Below are 26,858 nucleotides of genomic sequence, written 5' to 3' on the forward strand. Positions count from 1 at the left end.
CCCCGCGAACCTGGCGCCCTGCGCGCGGACTACCACTCCCAGCGGCCCCCGCGGCCCCGCACCTGCGTCCTGGCTACCGTGACGCCTCCATGGCGGCCGCGGCTGTGGTGCCTCCCGAGGTCCTTCGGGAATGCGGCTGCAAGGGCATCAGGACCTGTCTGGTCTGCGAGCGGCAGCGCGGAGGTGACCCGCCCCGGCAGTACCCCTCGCAGGTGAGGGGTGGGAGAGGGGCTGCGCCCACAACTCCATTCTTTGTGTGGGGAAACTGAGGCCCAAGTTGGCCCTGAAGACAGGTTCCGGATCAGACCTTGTCAGCGGCCCTGAAGATGGGGCGTCGCGAGGTGAAGCGATGAGGGATTTGAGGAGTGGGCTTGGAGTGAAGAAGGGGCTGGGACGTCGGTGGAGTCCAGCCGCGGCTCACCTATGGAACTTGGGGGTAGTCTGATAGCAGACGTAGCCACTACCCCCCCACCCCCACCCCCCGCCCCTGTTCGGGCTGGGAACCTCACCGGCCCGTGGGAAGACGACTAGAAGAGAGCAAAGGGTCCCAGAAGGCATTGGACGGAAATGAGTTTCCGTAATCCTACGAATTAACAAAGAAGAACTCAGAGCTTTTGAGCAGAGCAAGGGCCTTTCAGCTGGGGAACTGTTTGGGCCGAGGCCTGGGGAAGGTGGGTGATGCGTCAGGTGAGGGAGATGAGGCCAGTGGGGCCTGACCACGGAAGGCAGGCTGGGCTCCTCTTGAGGGCCGTGGTGAGCTCCTGAGGGTTTTGAAGGTAAAATCACATGTGAACCTTCGAAAGTTCCTCTGAGGGGAAGGAGTGGATAAGAAGGAAAGGGGGCTGGGAAGCCAGTGAAGAAACTGTCACGGTGTCCCTGATAGACGCTCAGAAGGTCCTGTGAAAAACAGTGGCAGTTCCTCAGAAAATTAAAAGTAGAGCTGCCATATGACCCAGCAATCCCACTTCTGGATACGGACCCAAAAGAATTGAAAGCAATGTCTTGAAGAGATTTCTGTACACTCATGTTCATAGCAGAGTTACTCAGAATAGTTAAAACATAGAAGCAACCCAGGTGTCCATGGACAGATGAAAGGATGATCAAAATGCGGCCCATCCATACAATGGACTATTATTCAGTCTGAGAAAAGAAGAAAGGAAAGTCTGGCACGTGCTACAACACAAATGAACCCGAGAACGTTATGCTGAGTGAAATAAGGCAGAGTCACAAGGCATACTGTATGATTCCACTCAGGTAGAGCATCTGAAGTAGTCAGAGTCGCTGAGACGGGAAGGAGAGTGGTGGATCCAGTGTCTGGGGGGAAAGGAGAGGGGATGTGTTGTTTAACGGACAGACTTTGTTTTTCTTAACTTTTTATTTTGTATTGGAATATAGCTGATTAACAGTGTTGTGATAGATTGAGATGGAGAGAGAAAGGACTCAGTTATGCATATACATGTATCCATTCTCCCCCAAACTCCTCTCCCATCCAGGCTGCCACATAACATTGAGCAGAGTTCCCTGTGCTATACAGGAGGACCTCATTAGTTTTAAATGTAGCAGCGTGTACATGTCCATCCCCAAACTCCCTAACTATCCCTCTACCTCATCCTTACCCCCTACCCCCCAACCCCCAGCCCCGGCAACCGCCAAGTTCCTTCTCTTAAGTTAACAGGTAGACTTTTACTAGATGAAAAAGTTCCGGAAATTGGTTGCACGACCGTGTGATATACTCAACACTGAACTGTGCACTTAAAATATGGTTGAGGATCAGTCTTATGTATAAAATATATGTGGTTGTATATATTTCACCACAATTTCTTTTTTTTTTCATTTATTTTTATTAGTTGGAGGCTAATTACTTTACAATATTGTAGTGGTTTTTGCCATACATTGACATGAATCAGCCACACAATTACTTTCTTTAAAAAAAAAAAAAAAAGTTTTTCAGACCTCACCAGAGGTCTGAACTTGTGCTCATGGCCGAGGGTGTGGAGGGTGTGGAGGTTCCAGGCACTGCAGCAGGTAGCATCTTCCCAAACTGATGCCTGAGGAACAAGCGAAATGTACAGGAGGAGTCCTTACTTTCTGTGTGTCCCGAGTGAGGTGCCAGGAGGGAGATGCGGTGGTTCAGAGTTGGGCGTGCTGGCAGAACCTGTAGAACATAAACAGGGAGGAGGCAGGGGGCACTGGGCAGCGAGCACCTCTGACTGCCGCGTAGACCTGAGGAAGTCTTGGCTCACCCAACCGGAAGCTCCAGAGCAAAGACTGCCTGATAATTGGCCAGGCTCGTGAGGGAGGTTGTCAGTCTGGTACTCCTCTAGTTGACTGGCAAGTTCTGCTCTTCTTTTTTATTTATTTTTTTATATTATTTTCGGCTCTCCTGAGTCTTCATTGCTGTGTGGGCTTTTCTCTAGTTGCGGCGAGCAGGGGCTACTCTCTTGCTGCGGTGCACGGGCTTCTCGTTGCAGTGGCTTCTCTTGTTGCGGAGCACGGGCTCTAGGGCGTGCGGGCCTCACTAGTTTCCGCTCCCGGGCTCTAGGCTCAGCAGTTGTGGCGCACCGGCTTAGCTGCTCCACCGTGTGTGGGATCTTCTGGGATCAGAGATTGAACTCACGTCAGCAAGCGGATTCTTTACCACCGAACCACCTGGGAAGTCCTCTGTTCTTTTTCGATGAGAAATTCATGAAGCGCCCATGGCTGCCGCCGTGTCAGGGAGGCCCCAGCGACACCCCCACTGCGGCTGGATAGAGCTTCTCCCTCTGGCCTCCCAGCATGTATGCTCACCCCCTGGGCAGCCCGAGGCCTCCGCTTGAGGGGAGCAGATTCCCCGGAACGGGGCGATTCCAGCTCCCAGTCAGGGCCGTAGGCCTTCACACAGGCCTCACTAGCCTGGGGGGGACAGACAGTGCGCACAGCGACACAGGAGCAGTGTGGCCTCCGAGGCTGCAGCCTTGGGCTAGTTCCTTAACTTTGCTGAGCCTCAGTCACCTCACCTGCAAGGTGGAAGATGACAGACTGGTCCTGTGTACTCTCTTCCCTTTTACAGAGGAGAAAGTCAGAAAGGCGGGGACTGGGCAGGGGTCCCACCTCCCGGTAGATGCCAGCTGCCCCCCAAAGTGCTGCCGGGGAGGGTGCACCACTGGGTGGGGCAGCTTCTCAGGGCGCATGTGCAGTGTGAGCCAGGGGTCCAGAGGCTCTGATACCCCTGGCTTTCTTTTGCAGAAAACACACCGGTTCATTTACTACCCCGACACCGGCTGGGCTGTGGGGGCCGAGGAGTCTGACTTTGAAGGCTGGGCCTTCCCCTTCCCGGGCGTGACCCTGATCGAGGACTTCGTGACCCCGGAGGAAGAAGCCGAGATGGTGCAGCTGATGGACCGCGACCCCTGGAAGCTGTCCCAGTCTGGGCGGAGGAAGCAGGTAGGCGAGGTCAGAGCGGGGCTCAGGGAGGAGGGCCGGGCCTGGCCAGCCAGAGAGGGCAGTCAGGCCGCGGGGCCTGCCAAGCCCTGACCCTGGAGCCCCCAAGCTTGTCTCCTTTCCATGCCTTCCTCTGCAGCCACCCCCCCCAGAGCCGTTAGCGGACAAGCTGACCTAGGGGTGCGGGAGGGCAGGGCTGCTGAATAGGGCGTGCTAGGGAAGGGCCCAGAGCATGGCCTATTTACCTTCCTGTGAGTTGGGGCTCAGAAGCAGACGGCCACCCAGCTCTCTCTGCCCTCTCCCCAGCTGGCCTGATGCCAGTGACTCTCATGGAGTGCTTCTTTTTTAAATTAACTATTTTAGGCTGTGCTGGGTCTTCATTGCTGTGTAGGCTTTTTTCTTAATTGCAGCAGGCAGGAGCTACTCCCTAGTTGCGGTGTGAGGGCTTCTTATTACAGTGGCTTCTCTTGTTGCTCTAGGGGCTTCAGTACTTGCGGCTCCTGGGTTCTAGAGCACTAGGCTCGATTGTTCTGGCTTCGTTGCTCCGAGGCATGTGGGATCCTCCTGGACCAGGGGTCGAACCTGTGTCTCCTGCATTAGCAGGCAGATTCTTTACCACTGAGCCCCCGGGGAAGCCCTGTGGAGTGCTGCCAGATCCCCCACCCCTGTCGGCAGTTCTCCCTGTCAGTTATGAATCTCCTCACGCCTGTTCCTACCAATACTTTGGCCTCCAAACCCTGAACCTTCCCTTTGTTGGGATCACAGTCCCCTTTTCCTCGGGTCCACTCCTGTCTCCTCTGTTCCTCATCTCCAGCAATCCTCGCCCCGTCCAGACAGCCATCAGCCCCCTTTCCATGTTCCCTGCCCGCGCACACCCCCCAACTCCCCCCGCCCCCCCAGCCAGTTAGTACAGGCACTTCCTCGGGTGTCCCTCACCCTTTCTCCTCTCACTTTGTCAGACTCCTTCTGCTCACCCACAGCCCTGGTCCAGCCCCCATGCCCACCCCCAGGTGGTCCCCCGGGCTCTGGCTCTCCATCCTGAGCCGGGCCCTTCTTACTCAGAGCCGTGCTGACCTCCCCAGGTCATTGGCTTTGCTGCTGTCCTTCCAGTCCTCGCTCCCCTCCTCCCTCTCCAGTGATGACCGGACCTCTCGGAGAAAACAGACAGATCTACCGAGGTTCCCTTCTCTTCTGTGCCCTACTTCCCTCCGTGCCCCTCTCCAGCTTCGGGCTGGTTGCTGCTTCCCAGAAGCCCTTGTCCAGCTCCCTTCTCTCAAGGTCGGCTCTCTCCCACCAGCCTCCCAGGAAGCTGCATTTCTCATCTCTGCAGCAGAACTTCTCAAAAGAGTTAGCTGTTCTATTCAGCTCCTCTCCTCCTGCTTGCCCTTAACCCACTCTGAAACTGCCTCATCACCGACCCCCACCCCTAAACCCAGCGGCTGGTTCTCAGGCTCAGGCCTCTTCTCCCTCTCCAGACACCCCTAGCTGATCTCAGCGAGGCCCGGCCCACAAATTCAGGGCTCACGTGCTCGCATCTCCAGCCCCAGCTTCTCCTGTTTGTCAACCCTGAGCTGAGCTGGCACATTCCACCTTCCACCTACTCAGACCAGAAACCCTGGATCTTTCCATAGTCTTCTCTGTCTTTCACTGGTGATTCTTGTCAGCTCTTTACTCTTTCAAAACACATCCTGAATCTGAGAACATTCACCCCCGGCCACTGCTCCCACCTGCCTCCCATACTCTCTGCGCAGCCATCGCCCCTCAGCTGGTCTCAGTAGGAAGTAATCCCACCATCTGGTCAGTCACCACTCTGCTGCAGGCCCTCCGGGGCTCCCACCTCAGCATGAACACAAGCCTTCCCGTGCCCTGAAAGGCCCTCTGCTGGCTGCCAGCCCAACCTGTCTCCGCGGCTGCTCTCCCTACAGCAGTCGCCCCAGCCTCCCAGGGGTTCCTTGGGCTCCGGCTTCTCTTTCTGCCTGTGGCCCTTCTGCCAGCTGCTGCCGACGGGTCGGGGTGACCTGAAGGAGCCAGCTGGCCCTGACTCTACCACCAGGTGGGGCCACCCTCCACTGGAGGGGCCCCCGGGAGCAGGAGTATGTATACATGCTCCCCTTTCACCCCTCAGATCTGAGTGGTATTCTACAGGGCTCCTCTCTCATGTTTTTTTTTTTTCCTTTTAGATGGAAGTCACCTACCGTAAAATCCCCCCACTTCAAGTATATGATTCAGTGCTTATGATTTTCAGCATAGCCACAGTGTTGTGCAGCCATCACCACTGTCTAGTTCTGGAACATTCTCGTCACCCCAGAGCAACCACACACCCATTGCCAGTCAGTTTGCATTCCCTTATCCCCCAGCAACCACTTAACTTGCTCTCTGTCTCTGTGGGTTGGCCTGTTCTGGACATTCCTATAACTGGGGTATGAGCCTCTGTGTCCGGCATCTTTCACCGAGCACATTCTCAGGGTTCATCGCTTTGCACCCTGTATCAGGACTTCACTGCTTTTTGTGACTCGGCATTATTCCATTGTATGGATAGACCACTCTCTGTTCATCATTCACCGGCTGGTGGACAGGGTTTGTTTCCACTTTGACTTTTTTTTTTTTGCCTGTACCGAGTCTTAGTTGCAGCATATGAACTCTTAGTTACGCCATGTGGAATCTCGTTCCCTGACCAGGGATAGAACCCGGGCCCCCTGTGTTGGGAGCTCGGAGTCTTAGCCACTGGACCACCAGGGAGGTCCCCACTGTTTGACTTTCTTCAGTAGCGCTGCTGTGAACATTCCAGCATGGGTTTCTGTGTGGACCTGTGTTTCCATTCTCTTCAGTGAGGCCAGAAGTGGAACCTCTGCCAGGTGCTTGGGGAAGCACCGCCCTTGTGGTCTTGAAGCCCACTGTGCCCAGTGTTGACCAGCTGGGTAACACGGCCTGGGGCTGGCCGCCCTCCCACCTGCCCTGCCTGGCTGATCCTCCTTCCCAGGCCCTGACTCCTGGCCACCGCGTCGGGGGACACCACCCACACACGGGGCTCTAGCTCTGCTTCCTGAGGTGCCCGGGCTGACATGTTCTCCGCCCCTTCTTTGTTTTTATCCTCGGCATTTACCGCCGGCTGGTGTTGCTGTTTGTATTTATCTCTGTGCTGTCTGTCTCCCGCCAAAATGTCAGATCCACGAAGTCAGACAGCGTGGCTTGTCTTGGTCGCTGATTGGATTCTTCCGCCCTGGCGTGTGATGCCCTTTCCGTAAACTCAGCCAGCCCCCTACTTCCTTTTGTCTTCATCCTCCAGGATTATGGCCCCAAAGTCAATTTCCGGAAACAGAAGCTAAAGATGGCCGGCTTCCGAGGCCTCCCCAGCTTCAGCCGGGAGGTGGTGCGGCGGATGGGCCTGTACCCCATCCTGGAGGACTTCCGGCCCGTGGAGCAGTGCAACCTGGACTACTGCCCGGAGCGGGGCTCGGCCATCGACCCCCACCTGGACGACGCCTGGCTGTGGGGGGAGCGGCTGGTGAGCCTCAACCTGCTGTCCCCCACCGTGCTATCCATGTCCCGGGAGGCGCCCGGCAGCCTGCTGCTCTGCCTGGCCCCATCCGGCTTCCCGGAGGCCCTGGCGGACGGCGCGATGGCGCCCAGCCGGTCCATCCCGTGCCAGGAGGTGGAGGTGGCGGTCCCCTTGCCCCGCCGCTCCCTGGTGGTGCTCAGGGGAGGCGCGCGGCACCAGTGGAAGCACGCCATCCACCGGCGAGACGTCGGGGCCCGGCGCGTGGGCGTCACCTTCCGGGAGCTGTCGGCCGAGTTCGGCCCCGGAGGGAAGCAGCAGGAACTGGGGCAGGAACTCCTGCAAATGGCGCTCTCCTTTCATGGGAGACCCACCACGTGAGCCGCCAGGGCGGGGAGCTGGCCGCTGGGCCTGGCGGAGGCGCTGGCTCCCGAGCGGACCGTTGGCCAGCATTGAAGGGGGCGCCCAGCGCCAGGGTCTTTCTCAGGTCTTAAGGGGAGACCGCCGGACACGCCCTGGCACAGGGCAGCTCGAGCCCTGCCCGGGATGGTTTCATGGTGCGGGGCCTCAGGTCGGTCCCTTCTGACCTGCGCGGTGGCCACTTGTTTGGGTGGTTTGTCACAGTTTGAGGGCAGTGGCCTAATTTGAGCTTAAAAATGGTTGGTGCTCCTTCAGTCTGTTTTCTCCTTTATCCATCTGTCTTAATGAGGTTAGAGGGTAACCGAGGTTAGCGGCTAGGTAGCATCACCAGCTCAGTGGACATGAATTTGAGCAAACTCCGGGGGACAGTGAAGGACAGAGGAGCCTGGCATGCTGCAGTTCATGGAGACGCAAAGAGTCAGGCACCATTGAGCCACTGAATAACAACTTAACAAGGTTGCAGAATATCCCAGCCTGCAGGCCCTACATTTATCTACTATTTTACTTGTTTACTTTTGGCCATGCCACGCAGCTTGCAGCATTTTAGTTCCCTGACCTGGGGATTGAAGCTAGGTCATGGCAGTGAAAGTGACAGGTCCTAACCACTAGACTGCCCAGGAGTTCCTAGGCCCCTCCTTTAGAGAGCGTGTTGGATTGGAGAGTGGATTGGTAGAGGATGTGAGGTGGTTATTGTTTCAGACATCAGGACTGCTGACAGCTTCTGAGCCAGCTCTGCCCAGGTCATGCTTGACTCCGTGGGGTGTGCAGTGTGGTGATGGGGCAGTCTGCTGGGAGTCTGGGCCCCCCACCCCCAGTGATGTTAGAAGTTGTGGAGGGGCCTCCTCAGCCCCTGGGACAGCACAGGGCGGCTCACTGCCTGGCACCAGTGCTGTGAGGAGCTGACCTGGACGGGCGGCGGTCCCCCGCGGCCAGGTGAGGAACAGCCTGTGGAGGCGGACAGCATGGCGGGCCAGCCTGGTCTCCTGCTGCTTATATGACAATATACCTGGCCCACCAGCCACATGCTAGGAGCCAAACTTGGGGGACCAGCGTCCCATCACAGCCTGGAGACATTCGCAACACTGGTTTTCACTGTCACTGGAACTTTTTAAGAGCTGTCAGGCGTGCAGAGCCACTGGCCACCCTGCACTGTCTGCATAGTGGCCTGGCAGAGGCCCAACAGAAGGGCTGAGTGGGCCCAGCGGCCGGCCGTTGGGGGCAGTGGGCTTCCACACCCCTCGACTGGTGGGGACTGCTGCTCCTCAGGTACTGTGACCGCCCTGCTAGCCCTCACGCCCCTCAGGGTGGCGCTTGGGCAAGGTGGCCAGAGCTCCAGCCCCTCTTGCCACATCAGCTGCCAAGCAGGCGCACAGACCCGGTGGTCTGCTCGCTGGGAGCTTGGCAGGCTGGGCCTCGGGGCAGCCCGGCTCCTGGATGGAGCCTGCAGGGTGCTCCGCCAACAGAGGGCCCCATTTGAGCTGAGGCCAGGCAGTGTCCTCTAGGCTCTTCTGCAGAGACGGGTGCAAAACTCGCCGACTGTGTCCCCAGGAGCCTGGGAGGGACGGCAGGGGCTGGAAAGACAGCTCAGCAGGTTCTTAATGGGCCTGGGGAGGAGTCTCTAGCCTTGTCTGTCCATCCTCTCCCTTTGCCCTCCTGGAGGCATCCGAGTGAGGACCGTCTCTGCAGGCTGGCTGAGCTCACCCAGGAAATGGTCAGAGTGGGCTTGCTGGCCCAAAGATCTGCACTGAGCCCAGGCCTTTTCTGGGGTCCCCCAGGGCCTGGAGAGTCGTCTTGGACTGCAGAGGCAGGCTGGCCCTCTAGGTTGAGGTGCCAGAACATTCAGAACAATAATAGTGACTTTCCTGGTGGTCCAATGGTTAAGACTCTGTGCTTCCACTGCAGGGGGGCATGGTATCAATCCCTGGTTGGGGAGCCAAGATCCTATATACTGCACAGTATGGCCAAAAAAACAAAAGAATTTTTTTTTCTTTAATGTTTTAAAAACAGTAAAGGCCAGAAGTGTCCAATAAGGGGGCCTCTACCTCCCTCACCTGGGAGCCTGTTGGGGCACTGGTGACCAGTGGTTGGAGCAGGGGCTTCTGAGTATCCCCTCTCCCTATGGCCTCCCACCAAGAGCAGAGAGCAGGTTATAGCTTTATTTATTCAGTTCAATCCAGGGCAACTGTTTTTAAAAACTCCATATACAGGATGGGGGGGGTGGGGTTGCATACACCACATGTGGTCTCCATGATGTCATGCATAGTGCATTTCTCAGCAGAAGACAGATAACGTCTGTAAATGAGCCTCAATCCACTCAGGCTTGCGTGGTTTTGTCCTGCACGGATTTCCCTAGAAGACACTGAAATACATTCTGCCCTGGCAGTTTGTCCAAAATAGAAACCCTTGCGTTTGCTTCTGGTCAGGTACTAAATGGAGATTGTGTTCCACTTTGGAAACGGCCTCTGTGTATCTGCGGGCATTTGTTTTATGAGCACCAGGAAGGCTCCTTTCAGAGGAAAATAGGGCAAGCCCACACTGGCTCTTCTCACCATGGAGAGGCCACTGTACTCAGAACCCTCTTCACAATCAGGTTAAACCTCCAGAAACCGAATTTCTAGCCTGTAAATATGCTTCCCTCTCGTTCCGAGACTGCCCTGCTGCGGCTCCAAATAGTAGCTTACTCTCCTGCCCCAGAGGACGCTCTGGGCTGCCCTGAGGGGACCCCCATCACCAGTCCCCAACCCACAATCATCTCTGTTCTCACAGAAACTGCCCCACACCTCTGGGAACTAGAAAGGCTGGAGTCAAGAAAACTCGCTGGATGAAAATAAATTACAAGAACATTGTTCTCCTAATCAGTGTCTAAAATATGTCATGTGGCATCTTCCCTACCCGTGCAGCACTGTCCCTGGCACCTAGTGTCCGACCCTGATGGGCCAGGTTAGGAAATCCCCTCCCACCACCGCCACGGGCCAGGCGTTAACAGCGGGCTCCTGGCTGATACCTGGGGTGTGCTTGCCACGGTTTGGGAAGCTGGGCACTCCCTGGGCCTGGCTCACAGGAGGGGGCACCAGGCGGCCCAGAGAAGCGGGTCGCAGTCAGCCCCGTGAGGCCCCTCTCGAAAGGCTCAGGCTAGAGGAAGGGGCTGCTGCCTGCTTCCCGCAGTGGGGAGGAGCCAGCCCGTCTGGTCCCTACCAGGACACACAGTGGCGGTCTTGCAGTGACGCTGACATTCTTGCACGAAGCAAACACATTAAACCAGACGAGCCTTTTCAACAAGGCTCCAGGAGAGGAAAGGAGACATGCGCTAGGACGCGAGCAAGTCACGACAGATGGCAGCATGAGGGACACGCCCTTTGGAAGGCGCCAGGGCTCACCTCTGGCCCTGCAGGACACGACATCCAGGCTCCCTGTAAATGCCACAACTTGCACTGGTGGTACTCAGCATTTCAGAGTGATGTGTTAAGGTTTACGTTCTCAACAGTACGTCACAGTCTCAGAAACCTTGGCAAGGCCCACCAGCATTTCTTGGCACTCACAACCCAGACACCACAGAGCTACTAGGCTGTGGACAGAAATGCCATTTGAACATGAAGTCTGATAACTGTGGAAACAAAAGAAAAGGCACCCCTTTCTGATGGCTGCTGGCCAGTATGGTACATGTGGTTCTTAAAAGCAGCTCAGAGCACAGCAAGCTCACAGATAAGCTGAGCTGTAGCATGTATGTATTCTACCCCAGGACATGGGCTCAGGTCTACCAGATGCCCTTCTCGAAAACACCAGAACCCACACCTGTGCATGGCTGTGTAGAAGTATGAGCTGGACCTGTGGGTGTGGCCAGAAGGCCTGGGGGGCCCCCAAGGAGCACTACACGGGACCTCGGTCTCCCTGCTGTCATAAGCAGAACCCACATGTGGCCAGGGTTGGCCTCTGACACCACCACCCACAGACCAGGCCAGGACACGGCCTTGTCTAGACAAGAAGTCCCCCAGGCCACCCCCTCCCACAGCCAGGGCCACAGGCAGCATGGAAATGGGTGAGTTCAGCTGCCTGGTCAGTGTCCTGCCCTCTGTAGCCTCAACTTGGAGGGCTGACAGCTCAGGGAACAATCTGGGGTTAAGAGAAGGACGTCTCTGGACTGTGGGCCCCTTCCCCAACCTGGTGGCCTTGCTGGGTCAGTGTGGCCAGGGATCCTGCTGCCTGGGAAGAGAGAGTTCGAGCTCAGGCTGCTTCAGGTCATCCCTGTTAGCCATCTCAAGTGGGCACCTCACCTGGGATGCCCAGAGATAGGCCTCCCGACCCCGCAGGCCTCAGACCTCGGACATTTCATCCAAGGCCTAACTAGTCTGATGGACTTGCTGTACTGACTTGCCCTACCCAGGTTCCTGCCTCCCCACCCCCACCTGCCCCAGGAGCCAGGCCATCCAACTCCCTCCAGGGCAGGGAGGGAAGCACCAGGCCAGCTCCAGAATCAGGGTACAATCCCTTCCCTGAACTCAGGATGCTGCCCCAACTCTATAGGCCCCTGCCAGGCTCCTGCCCCGAGCTGGTCACTCAGTCCAAGTCTCCGAGGGGACCCGTGACCACCCCTTACAACCCAGAGCCCAGCCTTCTTGCCTCTGGAAGTCCCCAGGGCCAAGGACTCAGTCTTTCTTTGCCCTGAGCTCTTGGCCATCAGTCTCCCTTTTAACTGAAGAGTTCCACCTTCCGAGGGAAAACGAGCCAGGTCTTAACAGCATTAAGACAGGAGTAGAACTTTGGTCTTGAACCGTCTGGCAGTGACTCGGCGGCCCGGTGGGCCATCCGCGTGTCTGAAACTGTCCAGGAGGCAGGCGAGTTCCGGTCCCCGCCAAGTGATGCAGACGCGGCGGCGGCCGCGCCCGGGAGCACATGCGCTCACACCACCTGCAGGCTGCGCTCGTGCCCGTCCAGCTGCACCTTGAGCTTGTGCAGCTCCTCAATCTCGCGGTTGTGCCGCTCGGTCTTATGGCGTACCAGCGAGCGATAGAAGTGGATGGTGAAGACCACGAAGATGAGACCCACAGGCACCATGATGATGGTGGACACCAGGGCGGCCTGCCAGCCCGTGTGGCCGCCGGGGCCGGGCGGGGGGCCCGGCTGGTGGCGCGCGTCCACGGGCAGGAACTTGATCCAGCAGAGCAGCACCACCTCGGCCAGGAAGAGCAGGATGCCCAGCACGGTGGAGAAGCCCCAGGCCAGCTCGATGTAGGGGTGCATGCGCTCATGCGGAGACTCGCTGATGGAGTTGAGGTTGTGGATGTTGCTTACGGCCTCCACGTTGGGCAGGATGCACGTGCTAATGAGCAGGGCGAACAGGTGCACGGCCACCAGCACCGTGGTGCAGGCGCTGAAGGCGATGAGCAGCGGCCGCGGGTACTGGTATTGCGTCTCCAGCTGCACCTCCACCATGGCCACCTGCAAGACAGAGGGGGCGCTGAGTCGGGGCCTCCACGGAGCAGAGAGCACTCTCCTCCCCTGTTCACGTATTATGAACTTCTTTCTGATACGCTAAAGATCTCACTAAGGGCAATCTAAAAAACACAAAAAAGGCTAAAGAAGCACTGGGTCCCGCGGAGACTGCATCCTGGGTGCCAAGAATGGAGGAGTACTGGGGGTGCTCAGCTCCGGCTCCGGCCCAGGGCGAGGCCACACTTCCCTGGGGAAATGCAACACTGCTGTTGATAGCTGAGCCAGGCTGCTGTAGGGCTTAGCTCCCAACAACTGCTGCTTTTCAAAACAAACAACCTGACCTTTCAGGTGGTTAAAAAAAAAAGGAACAATGGAGGCTCCTGGTGACCCCCCAGACTCAGAACTGTACACTCAGCAGCCTCATCTCCGAAAGCCAGGAATGGTCATATACATGAGAACAATGCTAAGAAGGGGAAGCTGGGAAAAGGGCTGGGCTGGGCAAACAGCCGGATCTTCAGCAGTGGTCACAGCTAGGCCAAAGGTATGTCTAGCAAGTATAAGAAACAGTAATTCCTGAATTCCACGTGGAGACCGAGGGGCTCCTCCAGGGGTGGGAACCAGGGGCTGCTGGGGTTTTAAACTGTGTGCGTGTATTCACTTCAATAACATATACATCACTTTTACGTCAAAGGGAGTAAGAGATCTACCAAAGGACCAGAAGCCCCAACTTATCTCTGTAGCAGTGGGTGTCTATTTAGGCTGAGACTTGCTCACCAGAAGTCCTAAGGGGCTTTCAAAATCCAGACTGGGCGCCAAGCTCCTGCCACGCTTCCCCAGCTCACTCCCAGTCCACTCAGGATGGCTCTCCTGCGGCCCACACCCCACCCCAGCTCTGCAGACCAGCCCCAGTGGAGGGTTTAGTCTTGGCTTACCAAGGGCTTTCTCCCAGGTACCCAACGATAAGAAACCAGAGCCATTAAGACAGCAGGAGCAGGGAGCTCTTCCACTCACTGCCTCCTAGATCTAAGCCATCCCTGTTTGGTTTTTGGTTTTGTTTTTTTTTTCTGAACTGTGAGGCTTGTGGGATCTTAGTTCCCTGAACAGGGATTGAACCCAGGGCCACAGCAGCAAAAAAAAAAAAAAAGGTGCCAGAGTCCCAACCACTGACCACTGGACCGCCAGGGAACTCCCAGAGCCATCCCAGTTTTAAGAAATTTACAGGAGAGAAGATTTCACAACTTCTGGCAACTATTGCTTTATCCCCTCATTCCGTCCTCAGTGGAGATAGAACCCTTGGTGGGGAAAAAGATAATGTCAGTCCTAATGGATCACAGCAGCTTGAATGGAAACTCTGCAATGATTATTGCTCCAAAGAGTCAGTAGCCACATTGCCAAGGTTGAGGGAGGGGTGGTCCTTTCTCAGTGCCCTGGTAGCCTAGGTAGGCTCTTGTGACCACAAAGGATGTGACCCAACAAAAAAGGATGTGTGAACCTCAGAGAGTGGTGAGATAAGAAACAAAGATGATTAAAAGGCCAGCAAGGAAAGCAGTTTCGTGCAGGAGGAGAAAAGGCCAAAGGTCATATTTCAGTGTATTTATGCAGATATTTTATCACAGGCCTCGGATCACAGGTTTTCTGTGTTAGGGGCAGGATAAACATGAAGATATAAGCTTAAGGTCAGGCATGAGCACTTGTTGGACAAAGGAACAGCTTTGCAATTCTAATTAGGGAATACAAAATATAGAGAGCTGCAAAGAGCCGGACATGACTGAGTGACTGAGCGATGACAACAAAGGACACAAAGCGGACTCCGCGTCGAGCACCGCCTGTTCATTTTTCCACGACCCTGTCCTTATTCAGCTATAGTTTCCACAGCGGAAATACTGGCAGACGATCGGTATTCATCACTTCTTTCTCCTAGGTGGCTTTGCTGTCTGAACAATTATCTGATTTACTGGGGTCTGTGTGGTTTCTGAAACATATCCCCGCCGGCTTAACGGGAGCATTGGCTGATACAGGGGAGATATTCCATGAAAGCTGAGAAAATGCATTATTATTTCCACCCTTGCCTCTCAAAGGTCACTGCTCCCATTCTCAGGCCACTTCACACCCCTGAAGGCTGCAGTTAAGTCTCAAACCAACCCTCCAGGATTCACTTTGTTTTGTAGCTTCACCAGGCTTGTTTTCAAATTTCACTGAGGGGTTTTGTAGCCTTCAACTTGGGTGAGCGTTTTGTTGGAAAAAGTGACTCTTCCCTAAATTTGGAAATCCAAACCATAGTCTCAAGAGACCGCCTGCAGACAGGAAGTGATTTCCAAGACCTGGGCCCCACACAGAATGGAAACCATCCTACTGCATTCAGTCGGGCAGTGCTTCTCAGAGTTAGTTTTCCAAAGATAAAGTCTATATATATATAGACTTGATAAAGTCTATATATGTGTGCTGATTCAAGTCTTGCGAATTATTTTTTAAAACAATTCTGATTTTAATCAAGCCACTGATGGTCCAGTGGCTGAGACTCTAAACATACATATATATATACACACATACACACACATATATATACACACATACATATACATATATGTGTATATATATACAGGCCAGAAAAACTTAATGCAGTACTATAATTCTTCTGTGGAGGTAGAAAACAAGATTTAATTTTTAAAATATTTATTTCTATTTATTTGGCTGCACAGGGATCTAGTTCCTCATCTAGGGATCAAACCGCGGGCCACCTGCATTGGGAGCAGTCTGTGCCACTGGACCACCAGGGAAGTCCCCCAAGATCTAATTTTAATAGTGACATTGAAAATTCCCTTGCATATTTCTTAAAATTAAGCTTGAGAAAATATTCCCTTTTTTTTTTTTTTTTTTTTTTTTAATATTCCTTTTTTAATGTGATGAAAGAAAATCATTTTGAGCCAAAATTTTGCCCCGTGTGATTGGACACTTTTGTAATTATGTTTTTTTTTTTTTTTTAATATGTATTTATGTGGCAGTGCCGGGTGTTAGTTGTGGCATGCAGGATCTTTAGTTGTGGCTTGTGGGATCTGGTTCCCTGTCCAGGGATCAAACCCAGGCCCCTTGCTTTGGGAGCTCAGAGTCTCAGCCACTGGACCATCAGTGGCTTGATTAAAATCAGAATTGTTTTAAAAAATAATTCGCAAGACTTGAATCAGCCTTTGCTTTAAACCACAGACCTGAACGCAGATTGACTGCCCTCTAAATGTGGTGACCACTGCCCTGCCCTGTATGAAATCACGCCCTGACTACACAATGTCTCATTTCTCCGAGGGTGACCGGCGCCCATGACTGGCAGGCACTTGTCAGGGGCGTGGCCACACTGGCTCTCTCGGACACCTTTCTATTTTCTGCATATCCACTGGACAACTGACGCTCTAGGCTATGGAAAAACAATTGTTTCCACATTAAAAAAAAAAAAAAAAAAGAATTGCTTCCAGCCCAATAGGACCTCCTAGCAGACAACAGAGAGAGGAGGAGCGGTGCCCTGCCCGCAGTTCTCACTGGGATCCTGACATCTCCGGGCTCTGGGACGATCGCCTGGAGGGATGAGGTCTGCGGGCTTCGGAGTCAACAGAAGGCGACGTCGGCCCTTCCTGGGGGCCCGCGGTTTCTCACCAGACAGACTCGCCCTGGGGGATGACTCAGAAGGAAAGCATAACCAGGCAGCCGGGAGTCAGGCCAGAGGCTCTGCTTCATCACTTCGGGGGAGCGTGTGCCCAGCTGGGTTACACTGAGCAAACTGGGTCCATTCTGCAGTTCCTGCTCACACTGCCAAACTCTTGGGGACCTCATGAGGGCTTGGGGAACTCCCCTGGGTGCCCCAGGCCGTCCTTCCTTTTGCCAGACCAATCCCCTTGGAGGGGGTGGGGCCAGGGCGGAGAGTTTTATTGGAGGGTGGGGGTGGGGGAGGGGTCTTAGTTGCAGCCTGTGGGATCTAGTTCCCTGACCAGGAATTGAACCCAGGACCCCCTGCATTAAGAGTGCAGTCTTAGCCACTGGACCTCCTGGGAAGTCCTTGGCCAGAGACTTTCTAGTGGTCCATCCCTGGACCACTTCCCTGGCTACCAGCAGGGCCCAAAGGGTGGGCCTTGCTCCCTGAAGCATCACGGGATTTCAGTTAGCAGAAGCCCACTTTATTGGCTGTGTTTCCCACCACGTGTTTCCACTCACCATGGCAAAGCCCGAGAGGAGGGCTGACGTCCGGCTGGAGGCCTTTAGCTTGGCCCTGCTCAGGTAGAGCTTCCTCCAGGAGAGCGCCTGTACAGAGTGGTGGTTGGAGGTGACCAGTTCCAGGTAGCTGCGGCGGACCCAGTCCCGGTAATCCATGCCCTTATGGCCGGGTTCCGAGCAGGCGGGAGCGGAGGGGTCCACAGGCACGTTGAGCTCGGCGCTCATGGTGGGGGCCAGGCTGGGAGCAGGAGAGACACACTCAGGTATACCAGAGGGTCCCCGGGGCGGGGAGAAGCCAGACTCCCAAGTCCCTTCTACCTTCCCTAGGGGCCCGCTATATACACCCTGCGCCAGGGCCACGGGATCCAGGGGTGCACGAGGGTGGGGTTCTGGCCTCTGAGGCTTGTCCCCACACGGGAATGTAGGGACCACCTGTGGGAAAGGGGTCAGGCGGGTGCATCTTCAGGACCCACTGTGTGTCCAGTGTTCCTCCACAAAGTTGGAATCTGGTCTCCTCGCCTGAGCTGAGAAAAGCTCCAACTGAGCGTGGCTTTGGGTGAACAGAATTCCAAGGCTGGCCGAAAGCACCTAAATGCCTATCTTCAAGGAATAGGGAGTCGTAGTGGTCTGGAAGCTTCTAGGACCTGAAACTTCTGGATTTGACCCGGCCGTGGGATTCTAAGCACAACACCTGACTTTTCCAACCTGTTCATCTTCACGTGGAGACATGCCCACCCTGTTAGTCGCTCAGTTGTATCCAACTCTGTGCGACCCCATGGACTGTAGCCCACCAGGCTCTTCTGTCCATGGGATTCTCCAGGCAAGAATCCTGGAGATTCTCACTAACAAGGGAATGGAGCCCAAAGACCCCAAAATGCCTTCCAACGGCCAGGTGCCAACCATGAAATCAATGTTTCCACACAGCTGCTAATTTCTCAAATCTCCCTTCAATTTAAATCAGCACAGTTCACCCTGATAATAACTGATTTATACAACTGAAGCTACATCCAGGGTGCTACATCCAGGGTGGAAACCTTTAGCAAAATGAAAAACCAAATTGGCCCCAATTGACATGAGCATGGTTTGGGGGTTTATTTATCTTTTTTTTTTTAAGAAATGGAGGCTGGAGACCCCTCAAGTCATCCCAGTAGACATGTGGTTTGACAGTAACACAGGATGAAGATCAGAAGGGCTGATCTGTCGATATTTGTGAATTTAAACCCAAATCTCCACTAATCCAAATAGGGGACTGGCGGTCTTGTGTGGCCCAAGGGGCTGGCCCTGCAGCAGCCCTCAGGCTCAGCTCTAATTAATCTGCAGGGCAGGCTTCAAGGGCACAGGCGCCTCACAGCTCACTTAGCATCAGATATTAACTTGTACTTTCAGGCCCGCATGGGCCCGGTGAAAAGCCTACTTAAGGCTATTACAAACAGATCAGTGTTCCTAGGTCCCAGGGAGCCAGGTTGGGGGTGGGTGGGCGGGATAGAGGGTGTTTACCAGGGTCCGTGGCTGAGGAAATGCCCCAAACTTGATCTGCGATGCCAATCCCTAAGTGGATTCTCTGGGAAGGTCCTGGGGAGGGGGAAGGCTCTCTCTTTTTGGGGGTGCCTTCCTCTGTTTTGCGCCAGGCCATGGAGGCACGGCTTTTACTGGCCAACAGGGCCCCCAGAGAACAGCTCTGTGCTCTTCTGTTTCTGCCCGGGGACGCCAATTACTAGGTCGTTTACAAGAGGGCCGACTTGGGAACCTTGGTCACCACCACCCCGGCCCCCACCCACATCTGCAGCCAGCAGCACTGCTTGTGAGCACTTCAATCACAGGAATGTCCCTTCCCTTGGGGAGAGAATTTGGAGAAACGTTGTTCACTAACCAACCCATTGGCTGGCTCCAAATCATTTAGAATGGCATCATTTGGAAATGCATTTTTTCCCCCTCTTTTTGCCCCACTACATAACAGAAGTGAGCCCATGGGGTTGATGAAGACACTGTCCAGCCTGTGGAAGGGTGAAAGGCACAACCTTTGCCCCCTCAGAGGATCCATCCTCCGTCCTGCATCCGGTAAACGCTTCCTGGGCCCTAAGGTAAGACTGCATTTGGTACTTAAGGATCAAAGATGAAAGGTGAGGATGTTCAGTGGGCGAGTGGCCTAAGTGGGGGGAGATTCTTGTCCGTGAGTTAAATGCTGCTGTAGTGGAGCCGGTGTGAGGGCTGAGGGGATGGATGCGCACTTGGAGAGGGTCTGAGAGGCAGGGCAGGAAGGCTGGCTGCAGCGGGGCCAGGGGAACAGTGGTGGAAGCAAGATTCAGGGAGTACGTGTGGCCCAGGCGGTAGGACTGTGTTGGACTTGCCCTGGCGCTGCCCAGATGCCTGGGCTTGGGAGGAGTTGGTGAGGGAGCCATCGGGGCTCCGTCTGGTCCGTGTGCTCAAACACTTGGCCAGTTGGAAAGGGCAGGAGGGCCTGGTGGCCTCCAGAGAGATGAATGGTGTGGAGATGGGGGACCATCAGTGAAGGTGAGCTGAGCCCAAGTTGGAGACTGGAGAACTCATGGGCAGTGAGAGCTGACGGTGGCCTGGGCGGTGGCTGGGGTGGCCTCAGCTCTACTGATGTCCCCACTGGCAGGATTTCGGGAGGAAGGACTGTCTGTGGGCTTGGAGCGGGGGTGGTGAGGTGAGCCTGTGGGGCCCCAAGACAGAGAAACCACTTCCTGCAGAGGGAGCAGCTCAGACTGGATTCAAACCCATCCTCAGGCCCCTCAGCCCCAGAGTCCTACCCCAGGCCAAGCCTCCTCCCCACCCGGACTCCCCAGAGGCAGAGTCTGGTCCTCAGACTCCAGGGCTCGGCTTAGGCAGCGGGTGGGGCAGGGCAAGATGGAGCTTGACCTTTCTGTCAGGTGGCAGAGGCTCCAAAGGATGCTCTCCTGGACGAACCTTGTGGGCTTCTGGTTTTGTTTTTAAATAAGGGGCGGTCAGAGAAAAGAGAGCTCGTAGAATTACCGTGATGCTGTCTCTGGCCGTGGGAAACATTTCCAGGGGGTGAGTTTGGGGGTTTGCCTGTCAACTTCCCTTAAACATCTGGGGCACTAGCAATGGCGAGTGCCACGCAGAAACGGCTGTTTCTGACTCTTTCTGTCACACCCGCACACGGGAGGGTCCAGCTCCCCTCCTCCCCTGGGTCTCTCTAGAGGAAGCCGCTTGCATCCCTGATCCTTTCCCTCAGCACCCCCTAGCAGCAGGGGGACCCGCATGCGGCCCGCATCTCTCCGCGCCCCGCAACCTCCCAGTCATCCCGGCGGCGCCGCACCCCGCTCGGGGATCCCGCGGGCTTGGGGTTCCAACCTCACAGTCGTCCCGTAGGCCTGCCCAGGAGGAAGCTGGGGTCTCCGGGTGCAATTCCGGCTGCCCCCGCCCCCGCTGAGGCGGAGATCCCGCAGCGAGCACTCACCGATCTTTGCTCTGCCCTCCCGGCCCAACTCCGGCTCGGGCGCGCGGCTGGCGGCACTGGCGTGGCCCGGTGGCCGGGTGGCCCGGCCGGGGCGCCGAGAGCGGCCCCCTCCCTCCTTCGGCCAGTCCCGCGGGGTCCCCCAGGCCCCGCCCCCGCCGGCAGCCCCGCCCCCCCGTCGCCCCGCCGCAGCCGCTGCCAGGGCAACGGCGCGGCTGTCACGTGACCGGCCCGCGGGGGGCGCCGCGGGCCACGTGACGCTGCGGGCCAGGAGGGGCGGGGCGCGCAGCACCCCCCGACCCCCCCCCACCCCCGCCACCCGGGGTCCCTGTAGCGCGGGCGCCGCTCCCACCGGGACACGAAAACCCGAGAAGGGTGCTCATCTTTCCTGGTTCCTGGGTGCGCTGCGAGTAGCCGTGAGCAGGGATCCGCGCCGCGGTGGTGATGAGAGCCGGAAGCCTGGGCATCCCTCGCTCTCCCTCCCCAGCGACGGAATGGGGAGGCTGCGCTTTCTCTGCCCCTGGGTCTGGCCCGCAAGTGCAGGGCAGGGTGAGCCCTAGTCTGCCAGACGTGTGTGGGTCTGAGCACAGAGGAGGAGCACCAGGTTCCCAGGGTGAGCCCCGGAGGACACCCAGGACCGGTCACTGACCCTGTGGACGGGTGGGATCTGTTATCAGTCTGCCGGGCGGGCGGACGGTGGGGGGCGGGGTGGGGGGGAGAAGGGGTGGAGAGGAGAGGAGGCTCCGTTGGGGGAAGGTGTGGGTGGCCACGCCCCAATTTGCCAGGTGGACAGAGACCCCAGGCTGAGCATGCACCCGGAGCTGGTCACCTGGAACCGCAGCCCCACCTACCAGGCCCAGCTAGATCTGCGGGGTCCTCACCCGAGTGCGGCATGCTTGGTGGGCAGAGCGCTGGGGGAGAAGTTTCCGCAGTGCCTCTGGCTGCTTCCGTTCCAGGCTGCAGGGAACCTCTCACTGGGAACGGTGAACTCTCCGGTTTTGTAACCCAGACATTCAAACAGGAACGGTCTTTTCAGGAAGTGCATATGGGTAACTCACTGAGAGGAGAGATGGGTTCCCATCCACCCACCGTGCCAGGCGGGCCCTCGGAGCCCTTCCTGCGTGCCCTACATAGGATTTTTCCATCTGTCACAACAGCATGGCACCGTGACACATTTATCCAAAGGAAAGAAAAAAGAAAAATTCCATTCCTGTCGCCCAGTCCAAGTTTTCCGACAATTGGATGAGTAAAGATTAGCAGGTATGCCAGGCCAGATCCATTTATACTTCAAGACCCTCGCTGAGAGCCAGAATGACACCTTTTATTCCGAGAGAACACTTAAGAGTGGACTAAGCTAGTTTCCCTGTGTTTACCGCCCTAACAGAGGAATGAGGAAAATCCTGGGGTCTGATTAGTGCCCCTCCCACCCATGGCAACAGGAAAGAGATTGTTGTATTTCGGGGAGCAAAGTCCACAAAAAATATAGTGTGGCTTTCACACCTCTGGCAGTTGATAAAGTGGACTGAAAAACAGGAGGAAAACATTCTTTTAAGAAATTTTTTTAAATTTATTTTTTTGTTCACCTGAAACTACCAGAACATTGTTAATTGGTTACACCCCAATATAAAATGGTTTTGGTGTTCAAAAAAGGAAGGAAACATTCTGAACACTTTGCTAACAGCAGTAATTGCATCACAGGTGAACATTCTTTGAGCAACAGAGTCCTTTGCTTGAGTTCTTACCTCTGAACCCTGATTGCACATCCTTTAGAAAGCTTCCTAGGCCTGGTAGTCATGCTCCCACCCCCAGGCACACTTATCCAGCGTGTCTGGGCAGAAGTAGAATGTAAGTCATAATTACCAGGGCTTTCCAGAGCTCGTTTACTAACTGAACCCAAGAAAACGGTGTTCCCCACCCTATGAGATTAAGCATGCTGACAGCACCGAGCTGAAAGAGAAATTTAATGATCACAGTACTCACAGTTGCAGAGCCCACTCAGGTGCCCAGGTTGTTGAGTGGGGGTTACACAGAGGCCAAGGTGATTCAGGTCAAGGTGCATAGTACTAGTCGCTCAGCGGAGAGGTCTGGGTTCCAGTCTGTGCTGACACTCCCCTGGCTGGTGGTCTGGCAAGTCACCTCCTTTTCTGAGGCCTCGGCCACCCCACATTTGAAAAAGGCAATTCTGGGAGGCGTGTCCCAGAGGTCACCGCCATGCTGGTGACCTCATCCACTGTGATGCCCACTGTGACCCTTCGTTCCGTGAACACTGTGATCCTTGCTGTCTTCCTCCCTCCCCCAGCTCCTAGCCAGGATGGCCTCCCAGTTGGCGTAGACAGTGTATCCAGTCCCCTGACATGGAGACAAGTTCTGTCCCCTTGACCATTCACTCCTAAAGCCCAGCGCTTATTATCACTCTCTGTGAACTTCCCAGGATCGAACGTGGGGCCCTGGCAGGGAAAGTCCTAACCACTGGACTGCTGGGGAATTCCCAGTGTGAACTCTTAAATTCAGATACCCCGCTTTCTGACCCTCCTTCCTCACTCAGTCCCCAGCACTCCCCCGACCCTGCTGACACCCATCTTTCTCTCAGTCTCCTTTCCACTCCTGTTGCCTCTCCCCTGCACTTCAGACTATAAATTCCTCAGAGAGCTGTCATCACTTCCTGCGTTTCTTCCTCAGCCACCTGGAGTCACGGCCCTTTGTGCTGCTAAATCCAGATGTCCCAGTCACTGCCCTGTCTGTCCCTGCATCCCCCTCCTTCCACCCGGAAACCCTCCTTCCTTCTCTGGTGAGCCCACCAGACTCTCCCCCGCAGCCTACACGAGCTTCTCTTCTTCTGTGTGTCCACTCGATACTGGTGTTTCTCAGGATCCTGTCCGGGTCCCTCTCTCTACCCTTTTCCTGGAGTTTTCTCACCCACTCACCGTTTCGCCTGAGGGCTCCCGTATCATCAGCTACAACCCTGATCTCTTCCCAGTAGGACATGTCCCAGGGCCCCCGGCTTCAGCCCGCCCACAGCTAGAGTCCTCATCTTTCCCTCACATACCTGCTCCACCTCCTGGTTCCCTGTCCCCTGGCACAGCTGTAGATCTGCAGAACTCTATAGATCCTGACCCCACAAGGAGAATTCAAGTCCTGTGAATTCTCCCACTGAAATGTCTCTGAAATCCCCCAAGCCCCTCATTTTTGCTCTCCCCACCTCGTGTCTATTCTAATTCAGGCCATCGTCACCTCTGGTCTCTGATCTGAGTTTCTGATCTGAGCTAGCCTCTGCTCATCCCGGAGGCCTGGGGCCCATGCCCATGCGGGACCCCGAGTGGCACCGGCCTGACTTTCTTGTCTGTGTCCCCAATTAGACCCGGAGTCCTTGAAGGTGAGGACCGTGTTGCCCAACAAAGTGCAGTTCAGAACCCTTTGGATTTCAGCCTAGTGTTTGCTCAATAAATGTTTGCTGCAGGATCTTCCCTGGTGGTCCAGTGGTTAAGAATCCACTTGCAATGCAGGGGACATGGGTTTGATTCCTGGTCAGGGAACTAACATCCCAAGTGCGTGTCACAACTTGAGAAGCCTGTCACAGCACAGCTGCGCCGCACCCGTGCCCCCCCCACCCCCTGCCAAAATTTTGCTACATTCTGGGGAACAAGAGAATGGAAAATTGCCTGAGGACTTGACCCAGGTTAATTTCTCAGGTGGTTCTCCTTACTGATCTATGTTATTAGATAAAGGTTGTAGGTCACTTTAGTAATGTATGCTGGACAGTAAACATAGATTAATTTCCAAAGGGGAGGAGGAGAAACTGTGCCTGTTTCCAGTGATAATCATGGAAGAAAGTTTCCACACAGCCCTCCTTCCACGCACCTTGGAAACCCAAGTTTAGTCACATTGGTTTAGTTACTAAACCAAGTTTAGTTATGTTCCTATTTTCAAAAGTCAATTGAACGTCTCTCCTCTAACTCAATTTTTTTTCCCCAAATGATAAATGTTGAAATAGAGAATTAAAATGATGGTACTTTCTATGGGCCAAACCAGTGTTTCTCAAGGTATTGGTGGTGGGGGGTGGGGTGGGGTGTGGGGATCCAGAGTAGCATCTGAGGTTCAGGTCAGTTCACTTGCTCAGTCGTTTCCGACTCTTTGCGACCCCATGGACTGCAGCACGCCAGGCTTCCCTGTCCATCACTAACTTCCGGAGTTTAATTCAAACTTATGTCCTTTGAGTCAGTGATGCCATCCAACCATCTCATCCTCTGTTGTCCCCTTCTTCTCCCACCTTCAATCTTTCCCAGCATCAGGGTCTTTTCAAATGATACCTGCTTAAAATGCCTAATCATGGCCAGAGCTGTGATGACTCAGTCTGGGGGGTGTGGCCGGGGTCTGGGTGTTTTAGGCAGGCTCCTCCCCTGCTGCTGAGCTCTGGGCATTAAAGGCAGCAAAAGTGACCGTGTCTGCTTGCAGGTTTGTAGGTTCTTCCTGCCGTAGGAGCAGTTTTTTCAGGTGTGCACAGCTTACCTGCTTACTTTCAGCCACTGAGATCGCTCAGGGACATCTGTTTCACACCTGTGACGTCCCAAGCAGGGACGGGGGTCCTTACTGTCAGAAGCTGAGTTGAGCCTGGGGGCGTGGGGGCTGTGGGTGTGGCAGGGCGCAGGGAAGTGAACCAGTGATGGGGCCCTAGAAGAAATGGAACAGGTGGTGAGTGGGTGGAAAACTGAGGCCTACGGGAGAGAAGAGGCAGGAAATTCTTCGGGGGTGGAGTCACTGGGAGCAAGCGTGGGAGGCAGAGGCTGGGTTGAAGGCCTTCAGCTCCTACTTTAAGTGTAGTGGTGTTTCAGGGAGAAAGCCAATTCTGACTCCCATGATTGAAACTGTTGCTTTGACTTGCTTTTCACTGCTTTTATTATTATTATCATACTCAGTGGCTTGCCTGGCGGACCCTGCCCCTCTTGCTTGACTGTAAACTAACGTGCCTTTTAAATGCTGGGAAAGATTGAGGGCAGGAGGAGAAGGGGACAACAGAAGATGAGATGGTTGGATGGCATCACTGACTCCATGGACATGAGTTTGAGCCAGCTCCGGAAGTTAGTGATGGACAGGGAAGCCTGGTGCGCTGCAGTCTATGCGGTCGCAAAGAGCGACTGAACTGAACTGAAAGTGCCTTTGTTCAGCTCTTGGAGAGAGAGTTTGTCCTTGCCCACCTGTGAATAGAAGATTGGCACACCCCTTCCCCACTGCTGCTCACTCTCTATTCTGCCTTTTCACTTTAGTTCCCCATTGCTTCTTTCTCGGTTTATAAAAGAGCCTGGCATCCAGACCCCAATAAGATGGTTATTTTGAGGCCCTAGCCCACCATCTTCTCAGTCTGCTGACTCTCCGATTAAAGTGTCTCCCTTGCTTGCCTCAACACCTTGTCTCCCGGATTCATTGGCCTGTCGTGTGGTGAGCTGAGCGAGCTTGGACTTGGTAACAACGGAAGCCTGCCCTTGAGGACTTAACCCTGAGGGGAGGCAATATCTGGTTTCTGCTTTTTTTCTTTTTTCACCATGAGACATGTGGGATCTTAGATCCCCGACCAGGAATTGAACCTGCACCCTTACATTGGAAGCTTGGAGTCTTAACCTGTCAGGGAAGGCTCTAGTTTCTTTTAAAAGATCACTCTGGCTGCTGTGTGGGGAACGGATTTGGGGGTGGGGGGTGTCATCAAAATCAAGTTCATGTGCATAAGAGCAGTGAGGCCAAACAAACTGAAATGCTGGCGTTTAGAGCAGAGAAGGGTTTACTAGTCCAGGAGGTGCCAACTGGGTGGACAAGAGGTTTGTCTCAAATCCATCTTGCTGGCTGGAATGCAAGGTTTATAAAAGCAAAAAAAAAAAAAAAAAGTAACGAGGAGGGATCTGTGTGATTTCAGTTTCCTGAAAAGACCTCAGTTGCCTGCTTCTCGGTACTCCTTCCGTCTTGTGACTCTGTGTCACTGGCCATCTGTCTGTGTTCCTGAAAAACAAACTAATAAATCATGGTCTTGTTGATTCCTTAACTTCTTTCTCAGAGAGAGCAAAAGGAATGGTTGAGGCATTTGATTGTTTACTTAGAGCCGAGGTGACTGACTGGTTGAGAATTTCCTGGTCAGCCCCTGCTGTTTTCAAGACCTTTTGGACCTGCTCTTCGTTTCTGTGTTCCCTTCCTTCCCTAATTAGTAACTGCTTGAGTCCGGTCTTTGGAACTCAGGGAAGGTCTAGGAGACTACAAAGTCTTTTAATGTAAACAAGAAACAGGGGACATGGAATGGCATTTGTCCCCAGGAGGGCCCCGCAGTGCCCTGCTTGACTTCAGTCCCCCATTTTCTTTGGTTCTCCTCAATCTTGAGTCCCCTCAAGACTGCAGGACAGAAAGGGGATAAGGTTTTGGATAGAGGTTAATAATAAACTCGGGAGAAGCCCTTTCTTTCAGGGGGACTTGGTTTCG

General features: G+C 54.9%; 3 protein-coding genes across 8 annotated transcripts in view; 1 reads left to right on the forward strand and 2 right to left on the reverse strand.

Annotated features, from left to right (window-relative positions):
* The first annotated feature begins 71 nt into the window (after window positions 1-71).
* On the forward strand, window positions 72-9,610 carry ALKBH4 (alkB homolog 4, lysine demethylase). Of its 2 annotated transcripts, none has more exons than XM_065924880.1 (3): window positions 72-212; window positions 3,226-3,423; window positions 6,707-9,610. In XM_065924880.1, the coding sequence occupies exons 1-3, from the start codon at window positions 90-92 to the stop codon at window positions 7,295-7,297; spliced, it is 912 nt and encodes a 303-aa protein (XP_065780952.1). In that variant the 5' UTR covers window positions 72-89; the 3' UTR covers window positions 7,298-9,610. The 2 variants fall into 2 exon arrangements, with proteins under 2 accessions (XP_065780952.1, XP_065780953.1); XM_065924881.1 differs by lacking the exon at window positions 72-212 and adding an exon at window positions 2,552-2,777.
* ORAI2 (ORAI calcium release-activated calcium modulator 2) lies at window positions 9,479-23,111 on the reverse strand. Of its 5 annotated transcripts, none has more exons than XM_065924878.1 (3): window positions 22,383-23,111; window positions 16,964-17,201; window positions 9,479-12,772 (listed from the first exon to the last, which is right to left on the reverse strand). In XM_065924878.1, exons 2-3 carry the CDS (start codon window positions 17,186-17,188, stop codon window positions 12,233-12,235), a joined length of 765 nt encoding a protein of 254 aa, XP_065780950.1. In that variant the 5' UTR covers window positions 17,189-17,201; window positions 22,383-23,111; the 3' UTR covers window positions 9,479-12,232. The 5 variants fall into 5 exon arrangements, with proteins under 5 accessions (XP_065780950.1, XP_065780951.1, XP_065780949.1 ...); XM_065924879.1 differs by lacking the exon at window positions 22,383-23,111 and adding an exon at window positions 21,284-21,401; XM_065924877.1 differs by lacking the exon at window positions 22,383-23,111 and adding an exon at window positions 21,254-21,367.
* Window positions 23,112-25,013: 1,902 nt separating this feature from the next.
* Window positions 25,014-26,858, reverse strand: part of PRKRIP1 (PRKR interacting protein 1) — a 40,768-nt gene continuing 38,923 nt past the window's right edge. Inside the window, exon 7 of the transcript XR_010661654.1 lies at window positions 25,014-25,070. The gene's annotated coding sequence lies outside the window, so the exon portion shown is untranslated. The remainder of the gene's footprint in view (window positions 25,071-26,858) is intronic.

Source organism: Muntiacus reevesi, chromosome 2, assembly GCF_963930625.1.
Source record: "Muntiacus reevesi chromosome 2, mMunRee1.1, whole genome shotgun sequence".
Taxonomy (NCBI): domain Eukaryota; kingdom Metazoa; phylum Chordata; class Mammalia; order Artiodactyla; family Cervidae; genus Muntiacus; species Muntiacus reevesi.

Bases quoted from the DNA above. Each gene is read 5' to 3' on its own strand.
- ALKBH4 (XM_065924880.1), top strand. From the start codon at position 90: ATGGCGGCCGCGGCTGTGGTGCCTCCCGAGGTCCTTCGGGAATGCGGC. The intron at 213-3,225 runs GTGAGGGGTGGG...TTTCTTTTGCAG, and splicing joins CCCGGCAGTACCCCTCGCAG to AAAACACACCGGTTCATTTA. The intron at 3,424-6,706 runs GTAGGCGAGGTC...TTCATCCTCCAG, and splicing joins AGTCTGGGCGGAGGAAGCAG to GATTATGGCCCCAAAGTCAA.
- ORAI2 (XM_065924878.1), bottom strand. From the start codon at position 17,188: ATGAGCGCCGAGCTCAACGTGCCTGTGGACCCCTCCGCTCCCGCCTGC. The intron at 12,773-16,963 runs GTGAGTGGAAAC...TCTGTCTTGCAG, and splicing joins TCCTCTCGGGCTTTGCCATG to GTGGCCATGGTGGAGGTGCA.